Consider the following 27,995-nt stretch of genomic DNA (forward strand, 5'->3'; position numbering starts at 1 on the left):
TGTTGCCTCTCTCTGACTTCTCTTCCCCTTCTTCTCTTTCCGTGGCTTCACTTCCCACAGTATTTTAGCCTTTACCCTTACACTTTCCCTGGACATTTGACTCTCTGAGAGTTTAACCCAGTTTGGCTGCCTTAGAGGAGAGGTATGGTTTCCATTCCGGGAGGCAACGGTGCTGGGCACATATTCCCTCCCCACGGTCACCCTCTTCACCTCAAGCATCTTGACTTCTGGTTGGCCTCAGAAGAAAAAAGGAGAGCGGCTGGGCTGCTTTCTGAGTGGCTGTGGGAGGAAGAGCTGGAAGCCTGGTCTAGTGTCTGTAGGACTTGTTTATATGTCACATTCCACGTGGTATAGGAAAGTAACATTATATATGACTGTAACCTCTGGTTAGTGACAGTTGGCAGTTATATGATCCGATTGCACCATATTTATGTTGCCTCAGGCAAGTTTTAATTATGAACATTCTGATTTTTCCACCAGTGTTCCCAGGAAGTTCACCATGCCCACATCAATCAGATCTGCATTATTTAAGCCCTTCCACAAATGTGCTTTTTTGGTTAGATTGAATGTGTCTAGGTTGAATGTGAGGTTTTCCAAAGTGATTTCATTTCCTAGTAGGAAACAAGTACAGGGGTTTGACGTGTGTCCCAAAGCCCAGCTGAGGAAGTGACGCTGGGCAGCAGCTCTCCAGCCGAGCCAGGGCCAGCAGCGAGGGCAGGGGCTGCGTACCATGAGGGGTGCGGTGAGGTGGGCAGCTATCGCCCAGAGGAGCTCTGTCCCTGGAAGGGGACAGGTCTCTGTCATTGCCTCCTCTTCAGGAGTGTCTTCTTTTGTGAGCACCAGGTGTACCTTTCTGCTGGCTGCTGGGGACACAGGTGACAGGACTGCTGGCACAGGTGACCCTCCAGGGGCTTGTAAACCTCAAGAAAATTAAAAATGCAAGCAGTGAAGTTACTCAGACACCCCAGTAACTTGCTGGGACTGAGCCAGAGCTAATAAATCCCTAAAAACCCAAGTTGCAGGCCCAGTCAGGTGTTTTGTCACCACACTCCCCAGGAAGTGGAAAAGCAGGGCAGAGCCATCCAAACTGACTTTTTTATCCAGGCCAAAGACCATACACAAGCAGCTAAAGAACTTCCATACCCATCTGTCCCTAGAAGCAACACGGCTGCATTTGCCAGGGTGCCATGCCAGCGTTAATCCGCCCTCCCAAAGCCAGTTGGCCAGCTTCTGGTGTCCGTGTGTCTTTGGCACAAGCGATTCACGACTCCCAGATAGCTGGGAGCCCGCTGCATTGTGAGATTGTTTTCCTTTTTACTTCGTTCCAGAGGAATTGGCAGGAGCACCAGCAAACCCTCCTGGGCCCGGCGGCAAAGGCTGCAAGTTTCAGTCTGAGTAGGTTCTGACTTGTCACCTGGAGCTAATGGAAAAAAATACACTTAGTTTGGCAGGCCAGGTAGAGGTAGTTGACCTCCAAGTCTTTGTGTCTTCATTAGTTTTGCCCTAGAGAAGCTGTGGTAGCAAAGCAGGGTGGGGATTCCCTCTTGCTCTACCCAAATGTGGCCCAGTGGGATGGAGATCGGGACTTCCCAGACCTTTTATCAAACCAACAAAAGTAGCCAGGTTGCTAAGTCCGAACTTTCAAAAGTCAGAAGCCGAGCCCCAAAACATCACAGGACTTGCTTAAAACCACAAGGTGTTTCTCAGATGTTTCCTCTGGGCACTGAGTTTTTATTCCATTTCCAAGTGGAAACCAAGAGAAATATAGTCATTCTAAAAAAAACCCCAAAAATACTTCACGTGAGCAATAGATTCCAAAAGATTAAGAAGAAAACCTAACGTCACGAAGGCTTTCAACTCTCATAAAAACTCTGGAAATAACTTATTTTAATTTCGAAACCCTCTAAGGTAAAAAAGGAACATTTTTGATAAAGCAACTCTGACTCATTCTAACACATTTTATCTTCATTCATGCATGCTTATGACTCAGACTAAAAGACTTGGATTGCAGAGCCTCATATGTGTGTGTGTGTGTTCTTCTTTTTTTTTTACCTTCACAGCTTTTTTTGGGAAATACCTCAATGAATACAATGGCAGCTACATCCCTCCTGGGTGGAGAGAGTGGGTTGGATTAGTGAAGAACTCTCGCTTCTATAATTACACCATTTCTCGCAATGGTAACAAAGAGAAGCATGGATTTGATTATGCAAAGGTATTTTCCAGACACATAAATGCTGCATCGTTAATCCATCTAAAAATTACTTTCAGATAATTAATTAACCAGATAATTAATTAATTAACCAACTACAACCAAGAAATTGAGTTGTCATTTTCTCTCCAGGGCACTGCAGATCAATTTCTATGTGAGAGTATTAATCGCACAACGGAAGAAAGTTCCAAGGGCTCTTTGGTGCAGCCTGGTGATTCCTCCTTCCCTCCCTGCCTCTCTCTGCTAGAAAGTGATGGTTCTGTGGCAGAAGCAAATAGTAAATAAAGGCCTTTCCCAAAAATAATTGTGCCCCTTGCACTACTGAACTTTAAAGTCAGCTGAGTGTTTGTCGGTTGTTACTCACATAAGAAACCTTCGTTAATGCTGCTTTCCATTATACAGGGCACACACACAAAAAAAGGCTGTGCACCTGTGGTGTCAGACGCCAGATATGACTATGAGAATAGATAAGCGCGAGAACACGGCCGTTGGAAAACTTCAGAGCTTGTTTGTGCTATTGACAAAGTTTGGAAAGTATGCCAAGGTGACCTGCCCACTGCCGTGAAGTTTCTCAGAAAGGCTTAGGAGCGCAGATCGCAGACTCTCCAGCCTGCAGAAAGCAATCTGGAATTTCCTCAGACTGTAGCTCACGGAAGATGATACAGATGTTGCAGCTGTGGTTTCTGACCCATGTAATGAGATTTTATTGGAAGTTCGCAATGCCTGTTTCTGATTTCCCCACCCGTAGAAATTACATCATACTAATTATATATTTATACAGAGTAAAAAAAAGAAAATAAAGAATATTGGTTAGTTATACATTCCTTACACACCCTGTGTGTGTAGCTAGAATAAATAGGCAAATAGGAGGGGAGTGGATGCTTTGGGAAAGCAGTCATACGGGCATTTGACTTGAACAGGCCACAAACCCAGAAATTATCACAACACTAGTGCCTTGCACTCGTTACCCATTTTGTACACCAAAAGGTCGCTCACTGTCTCTTCCATATCCCTGCAAGGACTGTAGCAGCCAGGGCTACCGTGTGTGCTCCGAGCGTGCTACAGGCGAGGGGAAGGGGCAGGGGGGACAGGGAGCAGGCAAGTGAGGAGGTCACAGCTGGTTGCCTCGTCCTAGCACCGACATGCGACACAGACCTTGTCCCTCAGGCTCTGCTTTTGCAGCTGTTCGGGGCCTCGAATCCACAACATATGATTAGTCATGCCTGGAAGTGCTTGAAATTACAAACATTGTCTCAGCACTTTCTCAATGAAGCTCGCACTAGACCTCCAGGCCAACAGTGAATGCTCCAAGGTGGCAGGTGGTTTAATTTAAGTTTTCATCTTTTTTTCTTAGTTCCATTTCCTCCCTTCCCCTTGTAGGCTTCCATTTGCCACCTTGGCTGTGGGTTAAGCCAGTTTATTAGTGAGTCACAACCTTAATCTCAGCAGCTGCACTGCTTAAAGTTGCACAATTAAACGAACAGAGCCTGCAGGAATTCAACTGCTCCTTGCATTCACATTTGCAATTTCTTTGATAAAGATTTTTGCAATCTGTTGCCGGTTGTAGCTTTCTTCCACTTTGTACATATGCAAAAGTATACTCTGAACAAAGAGCACGCAAGAAATGTTTATGTAAACATAAAAACAACGTAAGAGTGAATGATTTCTTGCAGTTAGGAGCCATTATCTTGTAAAAGTGTTTTATCAGTGAAATTCAAGAAACGTATCTTTGTCAGTATAGTCTGTCCTTTTAAATGTTACTTCTGGTAATCATATTTACTTAATGCCTTCTGTTGTATTTGATTTGCAAAATACTGTCTCATTTTACGTGGCCTCGTCTGCTTAAGAAGGTAATTACTGCTCAGTCTCCCCTATGCTCCCTCGAATCGTACATCTCTTTGATGGTATGTTTTTACTTCCTGATCTGAGCTTTAATGAGGACCTGAAAATAACATAATAACATGATAGTATGTGATCTAATTAATCATGCACTTTGTAACTTTTGCTTTGTGTTAATCGTATGTTCCAGGACTACTTCACAGACCTAATCACTAATGAGAGCATTAATTACTTCAGAATGTCTAAGAGGATATATCCCCATAGGCCCATAATGATGGTCATCAGCCACGCTGCGCCCCATGGCCCCGAGGATTCGGCACCACAGTTCTCAGAGCTCTACCCCAATGCTTCACAGCACATGTAAGTCAAAATCACACGCTGCCAGACCCGCTCCTTGTATCTGCTTCTTGCGAGATATTTGTTTACGGAGAGGTTGTAGGGACAGAGAGTTCAAATATAAGAAACCCATAGTAAGTGGTGAATGTTTGCTTGTTTCTTTTGCCATGCTTGCTCCTTTCTGGGAGGAGAGTGACAGCTCTGACCATTATTAAAACAGAGAGAAGCTCTTTTCCTCCTGGGAAGTTGTGGGAGATTAAAAGGTCAGTATCTGGCTTTGTAAGGGCAGCTTCTTACAATACCCTGAAAATATGTAGACACAGGTCAGGATCTGTTGGAAAGATATTACTTCCTTCGTCTTCCTCTAAGATATGGGTTTCCTGGGCTCTAACTAACTGAATGCATTGAGAGGAAAAAACACCCTTTTGTAGCTTTTGAGTGCACCAGATTTGTTTATAGGCTAGATATTGGCCGATTCCCAAAACAGCCTATTAGACTGCATATTTAAGTAACATGTTTAATCTTTTCTGGTGATTATACTATAATGAAAAGAAGAACTCTTCATTTTGTTTCTAGAACTGAGGCCAGCTCCAGGTAAAAACCTGAGGATAGCACTGGATTTAATAGCTTGCTTTATAACTTCAATATTCTGGGTCCTTTTCCTCATAGTGAGGTGATAGGGAAGCTTTCCATTGCCCTTCTGTCTACCGTGGGCATGTGGACCACTCTTCCCATTTGTGCTAAACGATGCCTTTGCACTTCCTTCCACACAGAAAAAAAAACTTAATAAAATATTTTAGCTGAATTGTACATTGATTTGGCCTCTGAAAATGAGGAGGAATCAGCTCACACTGTGGAAAAGCTCTGTGGTCTACAAATTGCATTTTGGACACCCTGCAGTAGCTCACATGCAGGGATGTTTTTTGTAGTCACATTAACTAGTTTAAAATTGCAAGGAGTAGCAGTTACTGCATAAACTGTATGCATAAACTGATCACTAGTGGGGGCCAGAAAGAGATTTGCTGTTCATGGCACATGGTTAAATATTTGTTAGTTTGTATTTTTTTATCCTCTTATTGGCAGCTACTTTCTCGATATGCCACTTTCCCTGACCTTACATTCTTAAGTATATTTTTCTTATCCTATATTCTCAATGATCCCACATTCCTGAGACTAGTCTTTGCAAGTAATGCAAACCAGTCAGCAATGTTTCATACTTATTTAGATATTCAGGGTAATTTCTACCTGTATACAGAAGTGATGAGATTGAACTTTAGTTTGCAAATATTCACTTGAAAATGGTTCTCAGGTAATCATCCTGAAGAATTATTATCACCTGTTTATGTCCTAAAGGTAAAATAGGATAGACATGAACGCATAGAACCTGTCATATTGGGTTGTATGAAAGATCTTTCTAACTCAGCATCTGGAATTATGTGCTCTAGCAGAAAGCAGCAGGCAATGCTTGGGGGGGGGGAACAAGAGAGATTCCTTTTCCTCATTTTTCCAGCTTCTGAAAATCAGCAGTCTAGGTGAAGCATCTAAGTGACTGTGCCCCATTCTCTTTGTATCGGTCTGATCTCTTTTTGAACCACGGTGGCAGCCCCACCATCTTGGGGCAACAAGTTCCACAGTGTGACCCCATGCATCAGGGACAAAGGACTGCCTTTTCTTTCCTTCTAAACCTGGAGCTTGCCCATGCCACCAGTGTCCCCTACTTTCCATACTATGAGGAATAATGAATAGTCACTACATCAAATTTAATGGACCTCTCCCATGTCTTCTTTCAATCACCCCTTTTCATAGCAAGAGAATTATATCTATTTGGTGTCTCTCTGTTCAACAGATTGCTTCCCGTTTAGTGGCACAGATTGCCTGGCCTCAGGCAAGCCATCCTGTTTGCTGGGGGACTATCCATCATACAGGAGGGTAGGATTCAAACTGCTTCCGCTTAGCTGTGGGGACCGTGTCTGGAAGAAAAGCACTGAATCATTGTATCTCACCCTACCTCTCCCCAGGCCAAAGCAACTCATTTTAGGCTCCATGCTCACTGTCTTCTGATAAAAGAGTGCCTGTAGGAACTTGCATTGGTTTATCATGCTCCTGACACTTTCTACTGCTTGGTGTTTTCAGCCTACTTGTTTTCTAGCTTGTGCTGCTGGAACCAATGGGTTTAGTTAGTCTCCAAAATTTTAACTGCCTCTCCACCTTATACAGGTTGCACCTCACCTGCAAAGATCAAGCAAAGATCCTAGTTATCTATTTGCAGGCTTAGTTTCATTTGAGTACTTGTGTAAATTAATTTTTATTTGTATGGATTCTTGAGGTCTAAATAGAATCATAGAATCATGGAATCATAGAATGGTTTGGGTTGGAAGGGGCCTTAAAGATCATCTACTTCCAAGCCCCCTACCATGGTCAGGGACACCTTCCACTAGACCAGGTTGCTCAAAGCCCCATCCAACCTGGCCTGGAACACTCCAGGGATGGGGCATCCACAACTTCTCTGGGCAACCTGTTCCAGTGCCTCACCACCCTCATAGTGAAGAATTTCTCCCTTATATCTAATCTAAATCTACCCTCCTTCAGTTTAAAACCATTACCCCTTGTCCTATCACTACAGGCCCTTGTAAAAAGTCCCTCTCCAGCTTTCTTGCAGGCCCCCTTCAGGTACTGGAAGGCTGCTATAAGGTCTCCCCGGAGCCTTCTCTTCTCCAGGCTGAACAACCCCAACTCTCTCAGCCTGTCTTCACAGGGGAGGTGCTCCAGCCCTCTGATCATCTTCATGGCCCTCCTCTGGACTCGCTCCAACAGGTCCATGTCCTTCTTATGCTGGGGGCCCCAGAGCTGGATGCAGAACTCCAGGTGGAGTCTCATGTGAGTGGAGTAGAGGGGCAGAATCATCTCCCTCGACCTGCTGGTCACACTTCTTTTGATGCAGCCCAGCATACGGTTGTCTTTCTGGGCTGCAAGCGCACATTGCCGGGTCATGTTGAGCTTCTCATCAAGCAACACCTTGCTCTGCTAGGCTACTTGTGAAATAGCCCAGAATATGAGACTCAGCTGTGCTTCTTCTTGTCTTCTGGTGTTGTTGATTTCTTGGCAACCTTATTGCAAAAAGTTTTTTCTCTAGTGACCTCAAGAGATCCTTGCTGGGTTGTTTTGTGTTTCTTATTGCCCTGACTGACTGCATGTGTTAGAGTTCAGTCTGCAGACTAAGAAATGAGACAAACTGAAGATAAACTGCCAGTCTGGGTGGTTGAAGTCTCCAAATAACTGATTTCTCTAGCAAAAATATTAGCAACATGCTCTAAAAGATATAAGAAGTTCAGTTCTCACAGAAACATTCGGTGCTCCCTGTGAAAACAGCAGAACAATAAAATCCCTCCTGCCAAGGTTTGTGTAATTTGAACGTTTAACCCTTAGGTTTTCTTCCTTGGTGGTCAAGCACCATTTGAATCTCTTTCTTTCTGACCTTGGGTGACAGCCATCTGACCTTGGATTTTGTTTTTAAAAATGTAGTTGCTATATCATGTTACTGTAACGCCTACCTCCAACAAAGAAGGGAAACCAGGTCAAAAGCTGCTTGCTGGCTTTACAAACTGAGATGGAAGGTTATACCTACAAACCAAGGATTAAGATAGCCTGTCAACCACATGTGAGGGGAAGTTTTGCTTAAAAGAACAGTAGCTGAAGCAGGCCCTTAAATTATGTGACTTTTCTTTGCTGGCAAAGTACCTATCATTTGACTGAAATATCACCTTTATACATTTTTAAAAAACACAAACCAGAAGTTTGTTTAGAAGAAGTTTTCCACTTGCTCGTATACAGAGGGGAGCGGCTACGGCAGGAAATACTCCAGTTCAGGGAGAGTTCTGCCCTCAAATGTGGGTGTCTGTTGGTCTCATTTCCCCACTTAACAACAAGGAAAGAAGAAAATCAAATGAATGCAGCTGCAAAGTCTGTAAGATTTATGAAAAACCCATCAAAGCCAAAAAGAAAAGGAAGAATAACATACCATCGTTGTCTTACAATCCTGTCCTCCTCAGCACAAACAGCCTGCTGGAGTGGCATGAAAAGTCTTACAAGGACAAGAAGGGGGTAATGATGTGTACACTGTTTAATCGTTAAGTTTAAGTGATCCCTGTTAATTCTCATTAGCTCCAGTTTAACACAGTATATCATACTGGAAGCAGCAGACACTCTCTATTGTTTTTAAGCATCCATTCTCCCTCCCACTCTCCCACCTCTCCTCGCCTTAAAACATGTCCTATTTCTGACACCTAAAAATATTTCTGAAAGTTTATGCTGGCTGCTATCACCATAATAAGTGATACATTTTCTGAAAATGAATCATACTAATGCATGTACTCTAGCTATGCCCAGAAGTTATTTGTGTGGAAGAAAATGGGACTGGAGAAGATGTACTAGATGAAAGCAATACATAGATTTTTTTCTGTGGTAATGAACATCATCTGTTGGGGAGCGGGGTTGCTAGACCTTTGGAAATGCTGTTGTTAAACATGAAGTTATGACACAAGACATGCTTCTCTAGGTGTCCCTGGCAGCCGTTACAGGGGAATCTTGTTCCATCAGACAGCTGAGCAGGAAAGTTTTGACTTAAAGGATGTTCTAATGAAAGCCTGAATTCTGTTATGCTCAGGTCCTCTGGCACTTTAGCTTCCCTTTACCTTCCAGTGTGAACCAGGCTTAGGGGAACTGTGAATCAGACCTAAGCTGTTTAAAGCTGTGAAGCAAACAAATATTAGAAGCAAAAATCTGTGGGAGGCAGGTTTACTGAAGAATGTAAAAAATGGAAATCTGAAACACTGCTGGCTGTGCTGAGTTAAAGATCCTTGGGCTGGCAGGAGGACTGACAACCAGATTTTATGGTTACCTGGAAGCAATCCTATTGCCAAGCTAAATGTCTTAGGAGGAGCAGCTGGAAATGGTATCTGGGAAGGGATCAGAAAGCTTCCCAAGGTAATGTGAGAAAAGGGCGGTGATATGAAAGGCAGAGCTTTAAATTTCCATTTAAAGATAGTATGAAAGGTGCTGAACAACTAGGTCTGGCAGGAGCGGTGTGTTTGCAGTAGTGAAGCATGAAGAGCAATGCTCTTGCACCTCCGAATCCCCAGAGCAGTCTTAACTGTGAATTTGGGGTGTGAGGTGGCTGCATTCAGGGTGCCTTCTAGTGACGGAGGCTGAGCCTCAAACATCTGCCAGTTACAGTGGTATTTCTTGTAATGTGGACACTTACCCATTAGAGTAGGGTCACACATTTGCATCAATAATAAATCTTGACATGTCAGTGTGTCTTGTCACGGCTGGCCTGAGGCTCACTTGGACTCCTGACTTAAAGATAAATGATCAACATCATCACATACATCATTGCGAGTGTGCCTTTAAACAGGACTAGAAGAAATAGTGTGATATAGAAATGTAGTAAGATTCTGGTTACACAATTAACTTTTGCAGCAGCAACAAATAATTTTTCCTAAACTAAAAAGGTGTTATATTTAATGGGTAACAACTTTTTTTTCTTCTTTCTTCCAAAATATAGCAGTCGTTTTACACTTCAGGAGTGAAACTTTCATACCTCACATCCCCAGATATATAAATATCCCTGAGTTTAAAAGATTCCCCTTTTAAAAGGCAGCAAAAGTAGATGCAGAATGGTGAAATTCAACTTCACATTAATACTGACCATGACACGGGTCATGTCTTTTTGACTTTTAATTTTGCCCAGAACCTAGGCTTCCTGCTTTCCAAGAACAGCGTCTAAACCTGGAAGTCTACTTTCCCTGGAAACAAAGGATTTGCTTCCTTTGTTTATTTACTCTTTTTCTGAAGAAACATGACCACTCATGCAATATTTGCTAATCATATTTCAAAGAATAATATAGGTGTTAATTTTGTACAGAAAATATTAATTTTTCACAATGAGTTTTACCATAGGTATTATTTTAATATGTTGTTGACTTTTATTTTTATGAAGCGAAAATGTTCCCGGGGCATATAAGTACTGTATTATTTTCACTAACTGGAGAACTCCCAATCCAAACAGAAGATTAGCCAAATGCTTTTGGGATAAAAACCCCCGAGAACTCTAGGGAATTATTCACAATCAACATTTTTAGGCAGTATTTTTGTGAACATAATTTTCTTTTGTTGGATAAAAACAGGAGGTAATTAGGAGATTGTAAATAGAGGCAAACACAGATTTTTAGTATGAGCAATTGAACAAATGTTTGTAAACATGCTTGTTTCTTTCCATGTTAGCCCATCTGAAACAGAAATGTATATATTTAGATCAAACTTTTAGAAAACAACTGTTAAAGTTGTACTGAATTCTGGGATCTCTTAAAACATGCCATACTCTGCTTTATTTCTTTTCCACGCAGATACTGCAACTGTGTGAACAGCATTAGCCAAGCTGAATCTCCCATTCTTTTCTTAACCTGTAAAGTATCTTTTCATAATACTGATTTGCAGAAGGGCTTTATTCCATTTGTTTCACTGAATATCACACAAAATGCAGTTCAGTTACTAGTAAAAGATAGCGTAATTCATTTCTGAATTATTTGCTATTTGAGGACCTCGTTTCAATAGGTCCTCAAGTACAAGCATCCGTTGTTCTGGGTTGCTGGGGGTTTTTATTTCTTGTCTAACTTAAAGTTATTGTGGTACCTTAGAAGCCAAATAAGATGCATTCTCTATTTTAAACTTCAAATGTAAATATACAAATATAGTAAATATGTTGTCAGTAAGAGTAATTAAAATGTGTGATATTAAATGCTGATTGTTCATGTAACTGAAGGTTATTGAGGCCTTTTGGATTCAGGCCACAAAGCTGAATGCTAATATAATTCCTTTCCTCTCAACATAATTTAAGTATCTGTTTGAACCAATGCTTACAGATAAGTGATATATTTCATGATGAATCTTTCTTTAAAGAGAAAAGTGTACTAGTGCTTATAGTACTAGTACTCCTTCCATAACCTATAGAACACTTTGTTGTCACCACTATGGGCTTTTCTGCTGCAGTTTAATAGGTGGTAAATAGTCAGTGAATGCAATTTCCATGATGTAGCACGAACAAACTGATGCACATTGATGCAGAGATGTTAAGTGCTAACAGAATTCAAACCACGCAAGTCATCCCTTTCCTGAGGAGACTGTAACCTAAGGCTAGAGAAGGCTAATACTAATTTACTTTTTTGGGGTTTGCAAATATGCACATAAAATGGGATGATTTCTCTGTAAATTTGTTCACATAGGTGAATGATTATGAAATCTCAGGGTGAATTATTTTTCTCATTCTGAGAACACGTTTATGGGAAAGTGCCTGACTGGGTTCAGCATTTGTTATTGTTAAGTATTTGGGATCTTTTTGTTAGTTCAACTGGGGTTATCAATTTAAAATTTTATGAACCTGACATCTTCCAGCGTCCTGCCCGGTGCCAGAACAGACCTGTCATGGAGTGCCAAGAAGTCTCTGTGCAGTAAGTTCTGCATAGTATGTATTGGACAAATGTAAGTCAGCAACTGAGCAATCTAGATTTGCCCAAGCTAGTACAGCCTAGAAGAATGACAAATACTATACCTTTTAGTAGAGTAATCATTTGCTCTCTCAATCCTTACCCTCTCTACAGATTTAATATTCATGTAGTATGTTGCTGGTCATTTTAGAACCAATCTGCATGAAGGGGAGCACTTTTTCACATTATCTATTTTTGTAACATGTAAAATGAACTCTCAGTCAGTCTCTGGGCACACATTCAGAAGTTTAAGTGCGTGCTTTAGTATTTGCTGATCAACTAGCAAGAATGACCTTGAAATCAGAAACTGCTCCTTACTGCACTCTGGGGCAGCATCTGAGCTGTTCAAGGGCAGCCCAGCAAAGACTGACAGGCAGGTGAGCAGTAGCTCCTTGCCAGACTTAGAGGCCATGGACAACCTGAAAATAATGGGATACGTGGCACTGTCTGCTGATCGTGGATCAGCACTTGTGCTCAAGACAAGATAGCCTCCATGACTGAGAAGAGGCAGTAGAAGACACAGTACTTATCTTCAACCTTATATACCCAGTGCTAAGAGGAATCAAGGAAACGTAGATGTCGGTGTTACTTTACAGCAGTACTTGTCAATACAGAGCAAAGCCATTGCCAAAAATGGAAGAATAGAAACAGTGGCACACTGTGCCATGATGACTTTCAAGGGCTTATAACAGTTGAACGTTTAGTTGATATCTCCCACTGCTTCAATAAAAAAATATTGTGATAAACAGTTATCACTGACAGGGAAGAGGTCTGTCTACTTGGAAAAGTTTTTAGAGATCAGCAATATTCTCCCTGGAATTCACCTCTGTTGTGTTTGTTTGTTTGTTTTACACAAAAAAAGGTAGACAGATCTGAGGGCAATGTCAGATCTTGTGCCTGGCAAGCAGTGCCGTTCTGGTGGATTTCTGCAAGGCACAACAAACAGGGGTATGCAGGGAACACAGACAAGCTGTGGGGTTTTTGGATTCATTTCTGTCTCTTCCCTAGCACTCTTTCTCCTGCACTTTGGACCCCTGTTTCACATTTCTCCATCAGTCACTGGCATTGGATATTTCACAGAAGGTCTTGTTCCTTGAATTGCCTGGAAGAAAAATTCTGCTCACTCTCTGCCTACTGCATTTCTCACCCAGAAAATTCAAAATGCATTTGGAAAGTGTCTGTGAAAGGTTTTAACCGCTCTGCTAAACCCTTAAGTGCTGCTTTTAAAGACCATCCATTATGTGGAGGAGGCTTCTGACAATGGCCTGGGAACATGAGACCTGAGCCTGTTTCAGCAGCTGGCTCTCCTTCCTGGCACAGCGCAGGCAGTCGTGGTGCTGGCGGCTGAGCACAGCTCACAGCCACCTCATCCCTCCGTGGCGGGGGCACTCAGGGGTCCGCTGGAAAAAAGCAGGGTTTTGCTGGAAAATGCTGATTAATCAAAACTGAGCTCTTTCATGGGAAAACATCTCATTTGACGAACTTCCAAAGAAACAGAGAAAAGTTTGCACTGAAAGTACAAACTTTCCTTCTTTTCTGTCAATGTGCCTAATACCTGATGGGTGACCAAAACTCCTAAGACTTGTTTCTTCAAGGTCTAGAGCTCCATCAGTCTATCTGCTAGGGATGCTGGCTAGCCAACAACCTACAGGACTGTGCTCCTGGGCTCAGTTTCATTAATTTTGTGGTAGTATAAACATTCCTTTAAAAAATCAGACTTCTACCACAGGAAATGTAAAAATTTTGACCTTTCAACCTGAAATAAAAGAATTTCCAGCAGAAAAGGAATTTCACTTTATGTTTGTCTTTGCTAACCTTTCCATACTTCTTAGGAAGGAAGTACTCAAGGAAATGTTCACAAATCCTGTGATACCATTGTCTCACTTCTGTATTCCCTTAATGCTAATGGTTAAGTAGGTGAGTCAAAACTAGCTGTATGTACTAGAGACATACGTACTTCTCAAATTCTACCTAAATTCTCAAAAACAGTCTCCAATTAAAATGTGGGCTCCATTAATATATTGCAGTTGACTATCAGTCTGTTACGTTGTCCATTCAGCCAATTTTTATCCTCAGGATATATAGTTATAGGTTATACGTACTATAGCTGATACAGTAAAACAACTGCTTCAGTAAAATCAACTGCTTCCACCATTCTGTGATCACACACAACCATGTCAAGAAAAATGAAAGCTAAATGAAGGACTGGTCAAAAGCGTGACTTTAAGTTATCAGTATACAACATTCTGATACTCTTCAGTGCTACCTCTTATGAAAGGACAGCTACACATAAACATTTCTGTGGGGAAAATGTACCTTTGGATAATGCGCATATTAAAATTATCAGTATCTAAATAGTAAATTAATATTGAATTGCATTTTGTTATAAACTGAAAAGGGAACCAAAGGAATCAAATTAATCCAATCACACAACAACATTTTTTCATTTTCTGTTTACGTTTATTTTTCAAAGGTAATGCTGCAATACTTGTATCATGTAGTGCATGTACATGTAATACAAAAAGTCATGTGGATACAAAAAGTATCATGTATTAGAAACGGGGAAAAAATAAAACCCAAAGAACTTCATCAAAATGGCAAAGCCTAGATTCTCAAAGCCTAGATTCTGCAAGTGTTAGAGAAGGAAAGTGGTCATATGTAGGTGAAACCGTTATGGGACATGGATTTTGTTCGGTTTCTCTTCACCTTTTAGTTGTCATGTATGCTAGGTATAAAAACAGGATTGATGGAAAGCTTTTGTACTGTGCATATCTGTACAGCAAAGTTACTTGGCATATTTTTTGCAGTACCTTTTCTTCAGAGGTGATATATCTGTGAACGTATTCTTGTGTCTTAGATGATATCCTTCAAAAATTCACCGGCTGTGGATAGAACACCTCTCTTAAATCTTTCCTTTGAGGTTTGTGCAAACTCCTAAAGCATCATTCTCTGCTTCAGTAGGACTCTGTGCCATACTTCTCAGTACTAGTATCGATAGCAGTATTAGTTCAATATTGTTGTCATAGTTCATGTTATGCTGGTAACGCACTGTGTTTTGCATTCACATAAAAAAAAATAACACCTCAACAGTATTTAGTGTATAAATAAATGTTATTTTGGTATGGGCAGAATTTGCACATCTACCACATCCCCAGGCGTCACTGGGACGTAGCTCAGGTGACGGCCAAGGGCAAGTGATGGAGGCTGAATATGGCTCTGGAGTCAACGGTGCTGGTTGCAGCACTTCCTTAGCTCTCTCCTTCAAGGTCACAGCATGGCTTCATACAGAGCTGACCCTGCGCCCAGGCAGCCAGCCCCAGGGGGGCTGTACTCAGGGTCCTGGCAATGCCTGCACTCCCCTTTGGTGATGGGGAGGGGAAAAAAGTCAGTGCTTTTGCTCTTTGGGTCATCTTGAAAACTGGTAACACCGGTGTTACTGTTCTTATCTTAGTACTGACTACTAAATTTCTTTATCCTGCAGAAAAATATCTTTCTTGTGAATTTCATTGAACTTGTGCTAATATAAAGGTAATTTCCCCACTGGAAGCATCAGGGCAATTTACATTAATACTAAGGGGAAGTAGTCATCTTTGATCTCTGACTTTCTTCGTTTTTCTACTTATCTTCATGGGATGCATCATTCAGATGAGCATTTTTAACAATTACAGATGCTTTTGAGAAATACGTTTTGGCGTATCCCAGATATTGAAGTGGATCTGGTCTTTGAGCCTGAAAGAAAGCTCAGAAAGCAAGTGGTTAAAAAATATTGAGAAAGTAATGTATGAACCAATGAAGCCTGGAAGCCATTGAAGTGCTCTTTGTGATATTTCACATTAGGAATGCCAGCTACTACATGGAATATGTGATTTAGCTGTTTGTTGGCTATTCCTGTGTTAGAGGAGTTCCCACCTTCCTCTGATGCCTGTGATGCTGCACAACTTTTCAGATCCTTTCTTTTCCTCCCAGCACTCCCAGCTATAACTATGCACCAAACATGGATAAGCACTGGATCATGCAGTACACGGGGCCCATGCTGCCTATCCACATGGAGTTTACAAACGTCTTGCAGCGCAAAAGACTTCAGACCCTGATGTCAGTTGACGACTCTATGGAAAGAGTGAGTTCAAGAAACTACTGTGAATACAATCTTATTAGTCGATTCCAAAACTAAATGAATGAATTCTTTACCTTCACCAACCACAGCCTGGGGAAAGCCCCTGGGCTAAAAAAAAATTACTCCGCATATCCTCAGTAGAAATTGATTCTGTTTATGTTCTCTGCAACATAGTACCAAGCTCCTCACTTGCTTCTTTCAATTGCTGGGTGAATAAACTGATGATTTTTTAAAAGGGAAAAGTCAGTGGCCCTAATATAAAGCCTGGTATTAACAGAAGATGCGTCACCTGTGTGTACACATGGATAGACACAGGTGCACACATGACAACTTCTATTCATTTCACACACTCCCTTCACAGTTCATCCTTCAGCTGAAATCTGGGAAATGGCAAATCACAGCAACTCAGGTGTCAGTCTGCTAGTGTTTGCAGAAGTTAGGCAATGCAGTGTACAGCTAATTATAGGTAATGTGATACATGAACTATTAGGTGTACTTTGCATGACTTTTTGTTCAAAAATCAAGCACCATGACCAAAGATCTTCCCCCAGAGAGATTTCTTTAAACTTTAATAAAAATTTACAGCCTTTTCCCAAGCCCACAACTGTAAGGAATGAGAAAGTTGTAGACTAACACAGTAAATCAAATCTGAGTACCATTTGCCCTAAAGCTGCAGCAGGCTTTTTTCCCAAGCTGTGTTTGAGTACACAATGACTTTTGGACATACTAATGCAGCTATATTAGTATTAACATATTTTGCTATTTTAATTTTCTGGACCTGTTTAATTTTCCCCTCTGTCAAATGTGAAATTGAACTTGTAAGTTGAATTTTTTAACAGCACAGCAAAGACGAGATGTAAAAATGTCCATCCCCAGAATGTGTCTTTCAACAACCTCATCGATGTCATGTTTGGTTCTGTGTATTTAAGGGAGTAAAATGATGGTTATACATGATTATGCACAAAACATGTTTTGCTACATTTACTTCAGAGTTTTTCCTATGCTGTGTTGCAGTTATACCAAATGCTTGCAGAGATGGGAGAACTGGAGAATACCTACATTATTTACACTGCTGACCATGGTTACCATATCGGGCAGTTCGGACTGGTCAAGGGGAAGTCAATGCCGTATGACTTTGATATTCGAGTTCCTTTCTTTATTCGTGGCCCAAGTGTAGAGCCGGGATCAGTGTACGTTCTCTTCTGTCTCTAGCACAGCTGTTGAACCTAATATAAAACGTTTCTAAGAGCATGTAACTATCACTGTCTAGTTTCATTTCATAAAGGATGTCTTACTATTGTAGAGCAATGAGTCTTATAAAGAGGCATGTCTTTCATTTTGCATATTATTAATAAGTTATAATGCAGATGAGAAAGTTGTATAATGTGTAGTCCTGTAGGGTTAGGCTTTGGGTTTTGCTTTTAAGAAGTAGCTGCTCATCCTCACTGCTCACCTTCTGGTTTAGCAGAATGGATGGCATCATGCCCTCACTGTCAATGAGATAAGAGGAGTGGCTACTGCACCTCCTTGTTTTATTGTGCTTAGTTTTTTCTTTGTGATGTCAGTCTGCAGTACTGGCCTGTCATTCTCAGAATTGTAGCCTTCAAAGGGGATTTTCTAAACTTAGCACTTCTGTAGAGCTTTACATCTTCAGTGCCCTGATAAACATTAATTACCATTCTATTTCTAAGAGAATGTGAAGACTTACATATTGCACACATGACAACTATGACCCTTTCTGTTGATTTGCAGAGTGCCTCAGATAGTTCTCAATATTGATCTCGCTCCAACAATTCTGGATATAGCAGGACTTGACACCCCTCCAGATATGGATGGCAAATCTGTCCTAAAGCTTCTGGACTTGGAGAGACCAGGAAACAGGTAGGTCCCAGCATTTTTTTTTAAGCCAGTTCAGAAGCAAACACCTAAGTAAATCAACAGCTGAGTGGAAAAAGATTTTGTGACAATGAGCTGTGTCAGGCCAACGACCACAGCTTTCACATTTGAAGAGTCTCTTAAATAGCACATCTATAAAATTGCAGGTATATATAAGTGGAGAGGTGTTTTCTCAAAAATAAATTGTTAACATTAGCAGTGCTATACATAGGTGCCAGCAGTAAATATTATTATTTTGCTTTCAGGTTTCGAACAAACAAGAAGACCAAAATTTGGCGTGACACATTTCTGGTGGAAAGAGGGTAATTATTAGGGGTGAGAGAGTTTTGGGAGAGCCTGCCTGCTGGGAACACTCTCTTGTACATGCTTTCCTTTCTGCTTCCTCCTCTTTCTTTTTATGGTCAGCGAAGTAGTAAATTTTGCAAGCAAACTTACAGGCCTGACTTGTTTCCCACCACTGGCTTTGCAAGCTGCTGTGCTCCCAGATCCCTGCCTCTGAAGAAATTTGAAAGCACGCTTTTCTGGCGACTCCCCTAGCCTGTACCTCCTCTTTCTCTAACATTGTACTTGTGACCACTTATGCCATCACCTGACTCATTTTCTTTCCAAATCTCTGTTTCAAATCCAGCTGTGCAGAATCCTCTTATCAATTGATTTTGTATTTTCCATCACATACTGGAAGCATTCTTTATTTTTGTTCTAGCTAAAAGAAGACTTGTGTGTAAATGAGATTTATGACTATAACTGCTCCTCTTTTCACTGATACCTCTTTACACCCTCTCACCTTGCCAATTACTGCTGTGAAAATTTTCTCTGAGTAAAAATTTTACAGCAGTTTCCTTGTGGCACTTTATGGCTTTACAGATTATGGAAATCTTGTATGAGGTAGTACAAAACAGTGCATGTAAGACACATTGTAATATATAAGATATAGCCAAGCTAGTGCTGAAGGAGTATGGAAGCCCTTTAGTCTCTTCAGCTGGGCTTTTCAGCCAGGAGAGTACTGCTTCAGCATGTTTTGCTTTCTGAAAGAACGTACATTTATGTATGAATGGTGCTGAACTGCATCAGTTAGACATATTTCAGCAGCCTTTATTTCTCTTTGGGTAATTTCCAGCAAATCACCTGAGCCTTTTTTTCGCTACATGACCTACATTGAAGGTCAGTGACAGAAATGTGGGGATCTTTTTTCCCTGAGAAGACATTAAATCTTCAAGTAGCTTTGCTTTTCCAGTTAAATTAATCATCTCCAGCGTTTAGAATAATGTCTCTAAAATATTCAACTTTATTTTTTTTAAAGCAAATTTCTACGCAAGAAAGAGGAACCCAACAAAAACACTCAGCAGTCTAATCAGCTACCCAAATATGAGAGAGTAAAAGAATTATGTCAACAAGCAAGATACCAGACAGCCTGTGAACAACCGGGACAGGTGAGCCACAAACAACCCCAGTCTTCCATGTGCCACAGGGAAATACCTATTTTTCACTATGGGTCAAAAGAATTTGAAGAATATGGCATTGGGAAGATAGCTAAAAGACCATTATTCTGAATATCTTCAGAGCAAAGAAAACCAGACACAAATTGCTCTAAGCAACGGTCCAATTTAAGGTATTGGAGGGCTGGTCCTTAGTTTGCTGTCTCAGTACAGGAGTTATGGTAAAACTCCCGTGCTCAAATATAACATTAGATGACTACTTTTTCTTTGATTCAGTGTATTGCTAAATATGCAAGATAATTCAATGATAATTATGAATAAAGGAGAGAACCTTTCTGAGCAGTGAAAGCTTGTACTCACTGGGCTAATTCAGAATTACTGAAGCAAACTGGTTAGTCCTACAGTTACACATGATTTCATTTGCTGGGATGAAATGGACAGCACACTTAGTAATCATCATGCTTTCTTATTTATTGAAACACCTTTAATAGAAGGGTCCCCTTGCTCAGAAATGCTTGCTGTTTAAGGTCACTGTAAGGAATCAGACAGCGATAGCCATACCCAAGCGTTACTTTTTCTTCTCAAAGCCGTAATGATTTCAGTATAAAGCCTGACTGATATAAAGGTCTAATTGCCTGCTCACAAAACCAGCAGTTCCTGCACCCCTGACTAGTATGCTTACACCTGCAGCTCTGTAGTCTATATACAGGGAGGGAGCTAAATTAGGAAAAAGTGAATCTGACCCCAATTTCTCTTCAATCCTTTCTGAATTAATGCTATACCTACAGTAAGATATGAAGATGAATTTACTGGGGAGAAGTGGAAGGGAGCTGTACGCCTTCCCACCGACACCCCCTCCAACCAGGCACTTGCTGGGGGCCCCAGGCAGGGGCTCGCGCCCTCCCTGCCGTCCTCCCCCTCCGTCCCCATCCCCACACACCTCCCTGGAGCAGTGCGAGAAATTTCTCCCAGGCAGGCGCTTGCGCCTTTCCCTCAGATGTGTGCTCAGACCGCTGCAGCCGGCCGTGGGCCTGGCGCTGAAATATCGGCAAGCTGTTTTGAACGGGAGCATAAAGCCTCACTGTGCTCCGCTTCCATCTGCAGCCACCCATGGTGCCTCACCCAGGGCAGGTAGGGCTCCGCACAGCAAACCGGAGGGCGCTGGGAGAGCTTGCTCACTTAAAGAAATGCTCCGCCCCACCTTTCCCCTTCTCATTCATTAGAGCGTAGTGTTACAGTAAATCTCGGTGAATCCCAGATTGGACTGGAATATGTTTTGGCTGGCACATCCTCGGTCAGGTCCTCTGCCACAGCTCTCACCTCACACATGCTCCTTAAACGTGGCCACTTTTGAAGGGATATACACAATATCACAGTCTCACCCAAGAGCAAAGTTTTCAGGAGTTCAAACACTGCCATTGTAAACAGAGATTAAATTTGAAAAACTGAACATTTTTATAAAAACTAAAGGAGATCAATAGAGTCATTTAGACTGTTAGGCGCTAAAATGTTTAGTTTTGAAATACCAAAATATTTTCTTTGCAATTATTTCTTATATTTATTACCTCTTATGCCAAAATCCAGGCTTGGAATAGCTTTACTTTTCCACATGTGAATAGAAAAGGTTAAGTGTCCTAACCAGATGTCACACCTGAAGCAGTCGGAAACACTGCTCACAGCCGTGTTGCCAGCCCGCTGTGGTAGACTTGTCTTCCATCCCATATTGGTGAATCCTCTTTGATCAAAGGGCAGAGGGAGAAGGCCTGGAGTCAGCAAGGAGCTTGCGAGAGCACTGGGGTTTGATAGTGGCTCTCCCACCTATGAAGTCCCATCGAGGTCCTTTAAACGCAGAAGATGCGTTGGCTCCACAGAGCCCAGCAGCCATCCCTCAGGGCTGAATGAAGGACAGGGCTGAACTGACCTTTTCAAGACCAATTTTCAGACCTAGTCATCGGTGTATATCAATTATTTTCTGAAACAAAGAGACCAAAGTTGTCCCTGATACTTCTAACGTCCTGAAGGCTTCTTGCAGGGATGCCAAAGTTGAACTTGCCTACAGAAACATCCTGTCAGGCAGAGCAAAGGCAGTTTCTCTCTCAGGGACGGGCTGTATGCAGTGCTCACAGGGAACTCAACGTAGATTAAGAAGGGTGTGAATTTAAAGAGCGACACTGGAACCAATATGAACATCAGCAAGGCATTGCAGTGTGAAATAAGTGTCCGCAGGACTTTTTCCATGTAGCAAAGTTCTTAAAGAAAATTAAAAGTTAATAGGCCAAATAATTTTACTTTAGCCCAGATGGTTTCCGATGTGCAATGAGCAGCATCATAGTTTAATATGAGGTTCTTCCAGCAGATTTCCCCTAGTCATTTTGCACGTCTTGGAAACAAGAAAGAGGAAATATTGCTATGTGGGCCTTAACTTTGTTTTATCTTTTGACATTAATATCTTTATTTTACATACATAGGTGCATATATAGAAAAAAATCTTCTTGTTAATTATGATGGTTTATAATACTTCCTACATTTACTCTAACCGGTTGCAGTTAACATCACTTAAATTAAAAGCGCCTTCGCAGACTGAGTGATTGCTGACAGATTTTTAAATAATGAAATTACTGGTCTGTGGGAAGTTGCCGCTAAATGTCTGGAACTAAGAATAAGCATTTGGTGAATTAATACACCAATGTACTGTCTAGTACATTTAGAGCTTCTTCTTCATTTTAATTTACTTTAGTCAATAGCTAGTTCATTTGAAACAGAGAACACAATTGGGAGTTGAAAAAGAAGTAAATTTGTTCTTCCTGTATTAAAATGAGGTGTGATCCTGAGATCTGCTAGTTCCAAAATCTCCAAGGATGTGGTACTCAGGAAAATAATTGCTTCTGCTTATTTTCTATTTAATAAGTAACGTCTAAACAAAAAAAACAAAAAAACAAAAAAACCAAAAACTGGCATAGTAAACCACTTTTTTTAATTAAAAGTGCCAAAATTTCAATTTTTTTCTATGCCCAATGTCTATCTGAAAGTAGGTAAACATAAAAAATGGAAAAAAAAAAGAAAATATTAAACAGCTGTATAATTGCTATAATTATTCCATAATTTTTTAAGTTCTAAATGACTTTTTGCCAAAAAGAGATAGGAAATTTAGATTATAGATTACATTTAGCTGCAAATCAGTAAGACTTATGGGTTACCAAAAACAAAAAAAAGTTTTGTTTCATTAACAAAAAATAGTTACAAAATGCACATGCAAAATTAAGTTACACCACTTTCAGTATGATTTTTTTAATTTAATTTTTTTAGCACCATTGACAGATTGCATCACTTTCATTGTAGAGCACCCTCCCCTTGTTATTTTTTCATAATCCCCCTTATGGGAGGAGAGTTTCCAAAAGGTGACTCACCTCCTTGAGAACGTACCCGAAATGAGATGCGCACAACTGCATGGCTGTGTTCACTTTTGAGTGACGTTCAGGCAGGCATTAACTCGGGTCAGCGCTGAGCCCTTGCGGAGGAGAGGACCGCGCCTGCTGAGCTGCGTTAGCAAGAGCACAGCTAACAGGTCATGGGAAGCAATTATTCGCCTCTCCTTGGTGCTTGTGGGCTGCAGCTGGAGAGCTACATTTGGGTTGGGACCTCCATTAGTAGAGACATGGGTAAGCTGGAGCAAGTCCAGTGGAGGACCCCAGAGATGGTCAGGAAGTACTGAGGAGGGGCAGAGGTGTGTTTAGCCAGGAGAACAGAAGGCAAAGGGGGAATCTAATTGCTTCCTTCAACTAACTAATGGCTAATTAGAGAGAAGGCAGACCCAGGCACTTCTTGGAGGTGCACAGCAGAACGGCTATCAGCAACAGGCAAGTTGCAGCAAGGGAAAGTCTGACTAGGTGTGTGGAAGAAAATGTTACCGTAAGAGTGATTAAGCACTGGAGCCCAAAGAGGCTGTGGAAGGCCCATCCAAGGATACTTTCAAAACCTAATAATGTTATTCCTACTTTGAGGAGGAGGTTGGACTAAATGACCTCCAGATGTTCCTTCCAGCAATTGCACATGCTCTTAATTTTTTGCTTGCTTAATACCTGGACTTGAGGATTTCATGTTTTCTTCCTCCTCAGCTTCGTGACTTGGGAAGTGCTGTTAATTTTGTCCATCTTGTAAGTGAGTTATGGGTCACCTGCTCATATCATATTTGGATACAGACTAGATTTTGGCTCCCAGCCTGACCCAGCTGTTGACCTGTGCTCACCCACCGCACAGCCAGTCCCATCACGCTCAGGCCAGGTTCAGTCCCCCTGCAAAAGGAGCAGCAGCAGGGTGGGCTCTCTGCTCAGCTTTGGGGCTTGGGGCAGGGCAGAAATTTCCTTTACTGTCCCTTCTTTACATCCTAGAGATCACTCAAGAAATTATGATGGGAACCGGAGGTTCCCTTCATAGTTTATATGCCAAATTTGTCACCAGTTTATGTGGTGTAACTTACTGAGGTCACCTGATTGAGCCCAGTTGGTTTAGTAGTGACTATTGATGGGTTTTAGCACTTGAATGGATTGCAGGTTTTTCTTATATTTCATTGATACGTATTTCCCCTCTCAGCTTTACTGTAATGAGGTACACAGTATAGAAATATCTGCTCATCTGCAACATTGCTACCCCTGCTGTTTTTTTAAAATGGGAAACAATCAGTGCGAACTCTTAACTAAAACTTTGGTAATTTTCCAATAGAGCAGAAATAATAGCATGTGAACAAATGTTTCTCTGGATTAATACAACCTTATCATGACACAGATCTCCTCTCAGATTTCCACTGAAATAACCTGAGATGAGAATATATGTTAGTTCAGGAGGTTTAGAGGCAAGCTGCTCTTAAATCTTCTGGCAGGTTATTTTTGTTGAACTCACTCCATCTTTGCACCCATGAAATTCTTCTGGATACTTAGCAAATATCAAATAAAAGTATGTTAACTGTGTTTTCATTTATACTTTTTCTTTCTCTCTTCCCTTACCTAAACATGTAATTAATGAGTTGAGTTAATTCATAAGTATTTATTCTTTTTCTCTCCACCAGTCTGAGTCACAGGAATTTTCCCGAGGCATAATTTTTACTTCTGGGACTTAACACTGTTTCCCAGATAGCAGTTACCTTTCGAGGTCTTGTGACTGATAGGCCGAGTGTCTCCAGTGTACTATTCAATCCATTATTTATAATCAGTATCAAATCCATAGCCAAGCATACATTTTCATCCTCTTACAAAAATTACACAAACCACAATCTTATTTTAAAATTTTCCCAACAGCAGGAAAAAAACCCTGCCCTCCCAAAATAAGGGCTGTGAAGCTTTGTGTTTAAAATTTCAGCTCTTAGGTTGGATGACTCAGCAACCAAACCCAGACACAGGTCTGTTTATTTTATGGGCATACATCTCCTACCATCTGCTCCTCAATACTTGCCAGTTTGTGAACAGCAAAGGTCTGAAACTTGTAACGATCTGTGGTCTGCTGCCAGCTCCAATGAGCACTGACAGTGGGCAGAATGGAAAAATGCATCATGCTGCCCGTGTTTGTATGACATGCACGCCCATGAACTCAAACCGAACTAGACAGGTATAATGCTGTAGCTGCTAACCTTCCCTGGGCTCTTTTTTCGTGCACCTCAGCTTTAGAGATGCAGAATATTGTGTTTCCTCCTGAGAAAGTGTATCCCAAAACCGCCCTAAAGAAATAATGTTCCATTTGGAGAATGAACCTGAAGACTGTACAGTGAGATTTTAGTTAATTAGGTCTCAATGTATTTTACAGTGATTTAAGGCTTTACAGGTAGTCACTGGAGACGTTGCTGAATCAAGCATCAGCTCTGCGGTAAATGTGCAAGATTCTTCTGGCTCTGATCCAAAGAGCACATTACGTAGTCTGTACATACCTCTTATTTCTCACGTATCCTTCGCCATTTAAAAATCTAGTGTAAGAATTTAATTTTATTGTTCATATTCTTATTTATCACATTATCATATCAGCGTTCAGTAGAAAGCTTGTCTATTTGTAATGCTGAAAGAACACTTGCCATCAATCAGCTTACAGATAATATTGTAAAGGAAATTAGAATGGGGATTATTAGGTGTAGTCTGGTTTGGCTCAAGTATCTATGTTCTCATAAAATAAATATCACAGACCATACATTTGTAAAGGTCAGCTTTATGACCAGCTGTGGAGTATGAATAAAAACACATAAGACGGTAAGAGCTGGCCAGAAGTGTCAGATGGCTGGCCAACAACTGACAGCCAGACCCCGAGCACCTACTAAAACCCAACTAAAATTATGATATGGCATATAAACATCACTCATGGATCCTCCTGGTTTCAGAACAACCTCCTGATGCTTGCAGGAGTCAAAAGGCACTGGTGATGAGCATGCAAGAGTGCATTAAAGTATTGCTATTCCATATGCTGCCTCCCGCCTCAGCTTGTCTTTCTCCATTTTCTATCATGTTGCGCCTATTCAAACAGAGTTTCTTGCGGCATTCCTAAAGCCAGATATTAGCAGCCCAGTCAGTGTAGATTACTGCAAATAAGAAAATATTTTTTTCTTCATAGTAGCAACATTTGCTTGCGTTTAAAGCAGTGACAACTAATCCCATCAACCTGTTTACCAGAACGTCGGTTCGAAGCTGGCTCTTCTTTGCCATCTGCCCATTGATACAACCTTTTCTTAGTCATAATTCAGCAGAGCATCTATACATACGCGTAACTGGAAGCATAGGTGTTTGGGACCGGTCATGTGCTTAAAACTAGGTACATACTTCAGTGCTTTCGTGAACAGCTCTTGGAGCTATTGCTCTCTTTAGACCCTGCAGAGTCATCACTCATAGTTGACAGAAACATGCCTGCAACATCGTTGCTCAAGAATTCATAGGAATTGCCAGAAATTATGTTATCCCTTGTTAAAATACCACCCTGTTTCTGAGTTAAAACCAAATATGAAGATAAGTTCCTTTATCTCTGAAAATAATCCTTCAAAGCATGGTATTTCATATTTCAGCCTAAATATTTCACATTTCAGCCTAAATATTTAAGTTTCCTATTAAACAGAGGGAAGCTCTTTCCAGATTTGACAATTCTTCAAATTTAAGTAATTCTTAATCTGAAGTACCAGCTGTATTCTGGATAAAATCCAGAGATATTCCAGTCTGGGAACATCACTGGTTTCACTGGTTTCATCTCTTTCGATGCACAACTGTGTTCAGCATTTTTGCCACCATCTTATCAGTGTTCTCTAACAGAAAGACTTTTTGGTAGAACGGCACCTTAAAAAGCAATTTTATGTACAAAAAATGTTTAAACAGAAAACATAGATTATGCAAGAATCATGTTTAGCACTTTCCATAGTACTCCTTTGAGGTTCTCTTTTTGCAGAGTTTCCATTTTAAAGTATCCACTGAAATATAGTATAAATTAAGTCCTCTGTAAATTAGATGTATATGACTCAGTAGTACCTAATTATTATTGGTATTGCTATTTATAACTGAAAGGTTAAATTTATCCTTTTCATTGGCTCCTATTTGTTTGAACCTAAGAGTGGACGTTTATTGGATAATAACTGAGGTTTGTTGATGTTGAGTTGTAACTACCGACAAGCTAATAGATTTGGTAGAGAATGCTCTGGAGGTGAAATATTTGATGTCTCGACCTAAGTGCCTGCACTTCTAGAGCTGACAATGCAGTCCGTGCATTTTTTATAAACTAGAGAACTGCTATAGCTATGACACTTAAAATCAATCTTGTCTATACGTCAAGAATGTGAAATTATATAGTCTGTAAACTTCCTAGGCTATTTTCTCTTTCTTCCATTTCTTAAACACTGTGAAGTAGCTCAAAATTGGCAATTTTCATCAAGTTATTTCTGTTATACAGTGATTAATTTCTTCGTTCTTTTTTTACTCCAGTTCTGTCCCTGTATGTATATACAGGAATAACTGAATGTATTCCTGAAGTCTGTCATGTATTTCCCCATATATTACATTGGTGCTTATAGGACAAATTGCTTCCCTATCTGACTGCTTCCCACTGACCATTGCGCTTTTCAGGAACACTTCCTCAGGGTGTTAGGCTGTATATAAATAACCATTTTTTAGGGTGCTAACATCATTAGACTCTGGAGTTGTGCGTGATTCAATAGAAGGTAGTCCACTTATGAGGGAGTGGTGCAAAAATTGGGACCTGCCCTTACGGGCAGCATCAACCCAGTTCTAAACTCAAGGAGGAGATTTTTGTTCCACAAAAATGCAGCAATTCCAAATTCCCTGAGCGAACCTGGCACACCATCCCTGGAAACAGCTGCACTCGTGTGCAATGTTCAAATACTGCTGAGATGTTACAACACAGATTAATATTTCCAGGAGCACTTAGGAGCCTCAGTCAGGACCAGGGTTCATGACTTCTCTGCGGGAATGCGTAGAGGACATGGCCTTAGCCCATAAACATTTCTCAGTATTCAGGTCCAGTTCAGCAGAAATAAACTGCTGCTGCTCTGTACTATTTACCATAGCCAACTAATTACAGGGCACTTTTCAATATGCTGTGTGACATGGCCTCTTTGAATGGCACAGAGAAAGCAAAAACAGGACTCAGTTCTC

At 41.0% G+C, this 27,995-nt stretch overlaps 1 protein-coding gene across 8 annotated transcripts in view; it reads left to right on the plus strand.

Annotated features, from left to right (window-relative positions):
- Positions 1 to 27,995, plus strand: part of SULF1 (sulfatase 1) — a 125,869-nt gene that overhangs the window by 76,034 nt on the left and 21,840 nt on the right. For 7 of the 8 annotated variants that reach the window (XM_075494793.1, XM_075494795.1, XM_075494791.1 and 4 more), the window contains 7 exons: positions 2,061 to 2,212; positions 4,239 to 4,408; positions 15,892 to 16,042; positions 17,054 to 17,229; positions 17,792 to 17,920; positions 18,181 to 18,237; positions 19,236 to 19,365. In XM_075494793.1, the coding sequence (XP_075350908.1) occupies positions 2,061 to 2,212; positions 4,239 to 4,408; positions 15,892 to 16,042; positions 17,054 to 17,229; positions 17,792 to 17,920; positions 18,181 to 18,237; positions 19,236 to 19,365 (965 nt within the window). The remainder of the gene's footprint in view (positions 1 to 2,060; positions 2,213 to 4,238; positions 4,409 to 15,891; positions 16,043 to 17,053; positions 17,230 to 17,791; positions 17,921 to 18,180; positions 18,238 to 19,235; positions 19,366 to 27,995) is intronic. The other variant, XM_075494796.1, reaches the window with a different exon arrangement.

Source organism: Mycteria americana, chromosome 2 (genome assembly GCF_035582795.1).
Source record: "Mycteria americana isolate JAX WOST 10 ecotype Jacksonville Zoo and Gardens chromosome 2, USCA_MyAme_1.0, whole genome shotgun sequence".
In the NCBI taxonomy this organism is placed as follows: domain Eukaryota; kingdom Metazoa; phylum Chordata; class Aves; order Ciconiiformes; family Ciconiidae; genus Mycteria; species Mycteria americana.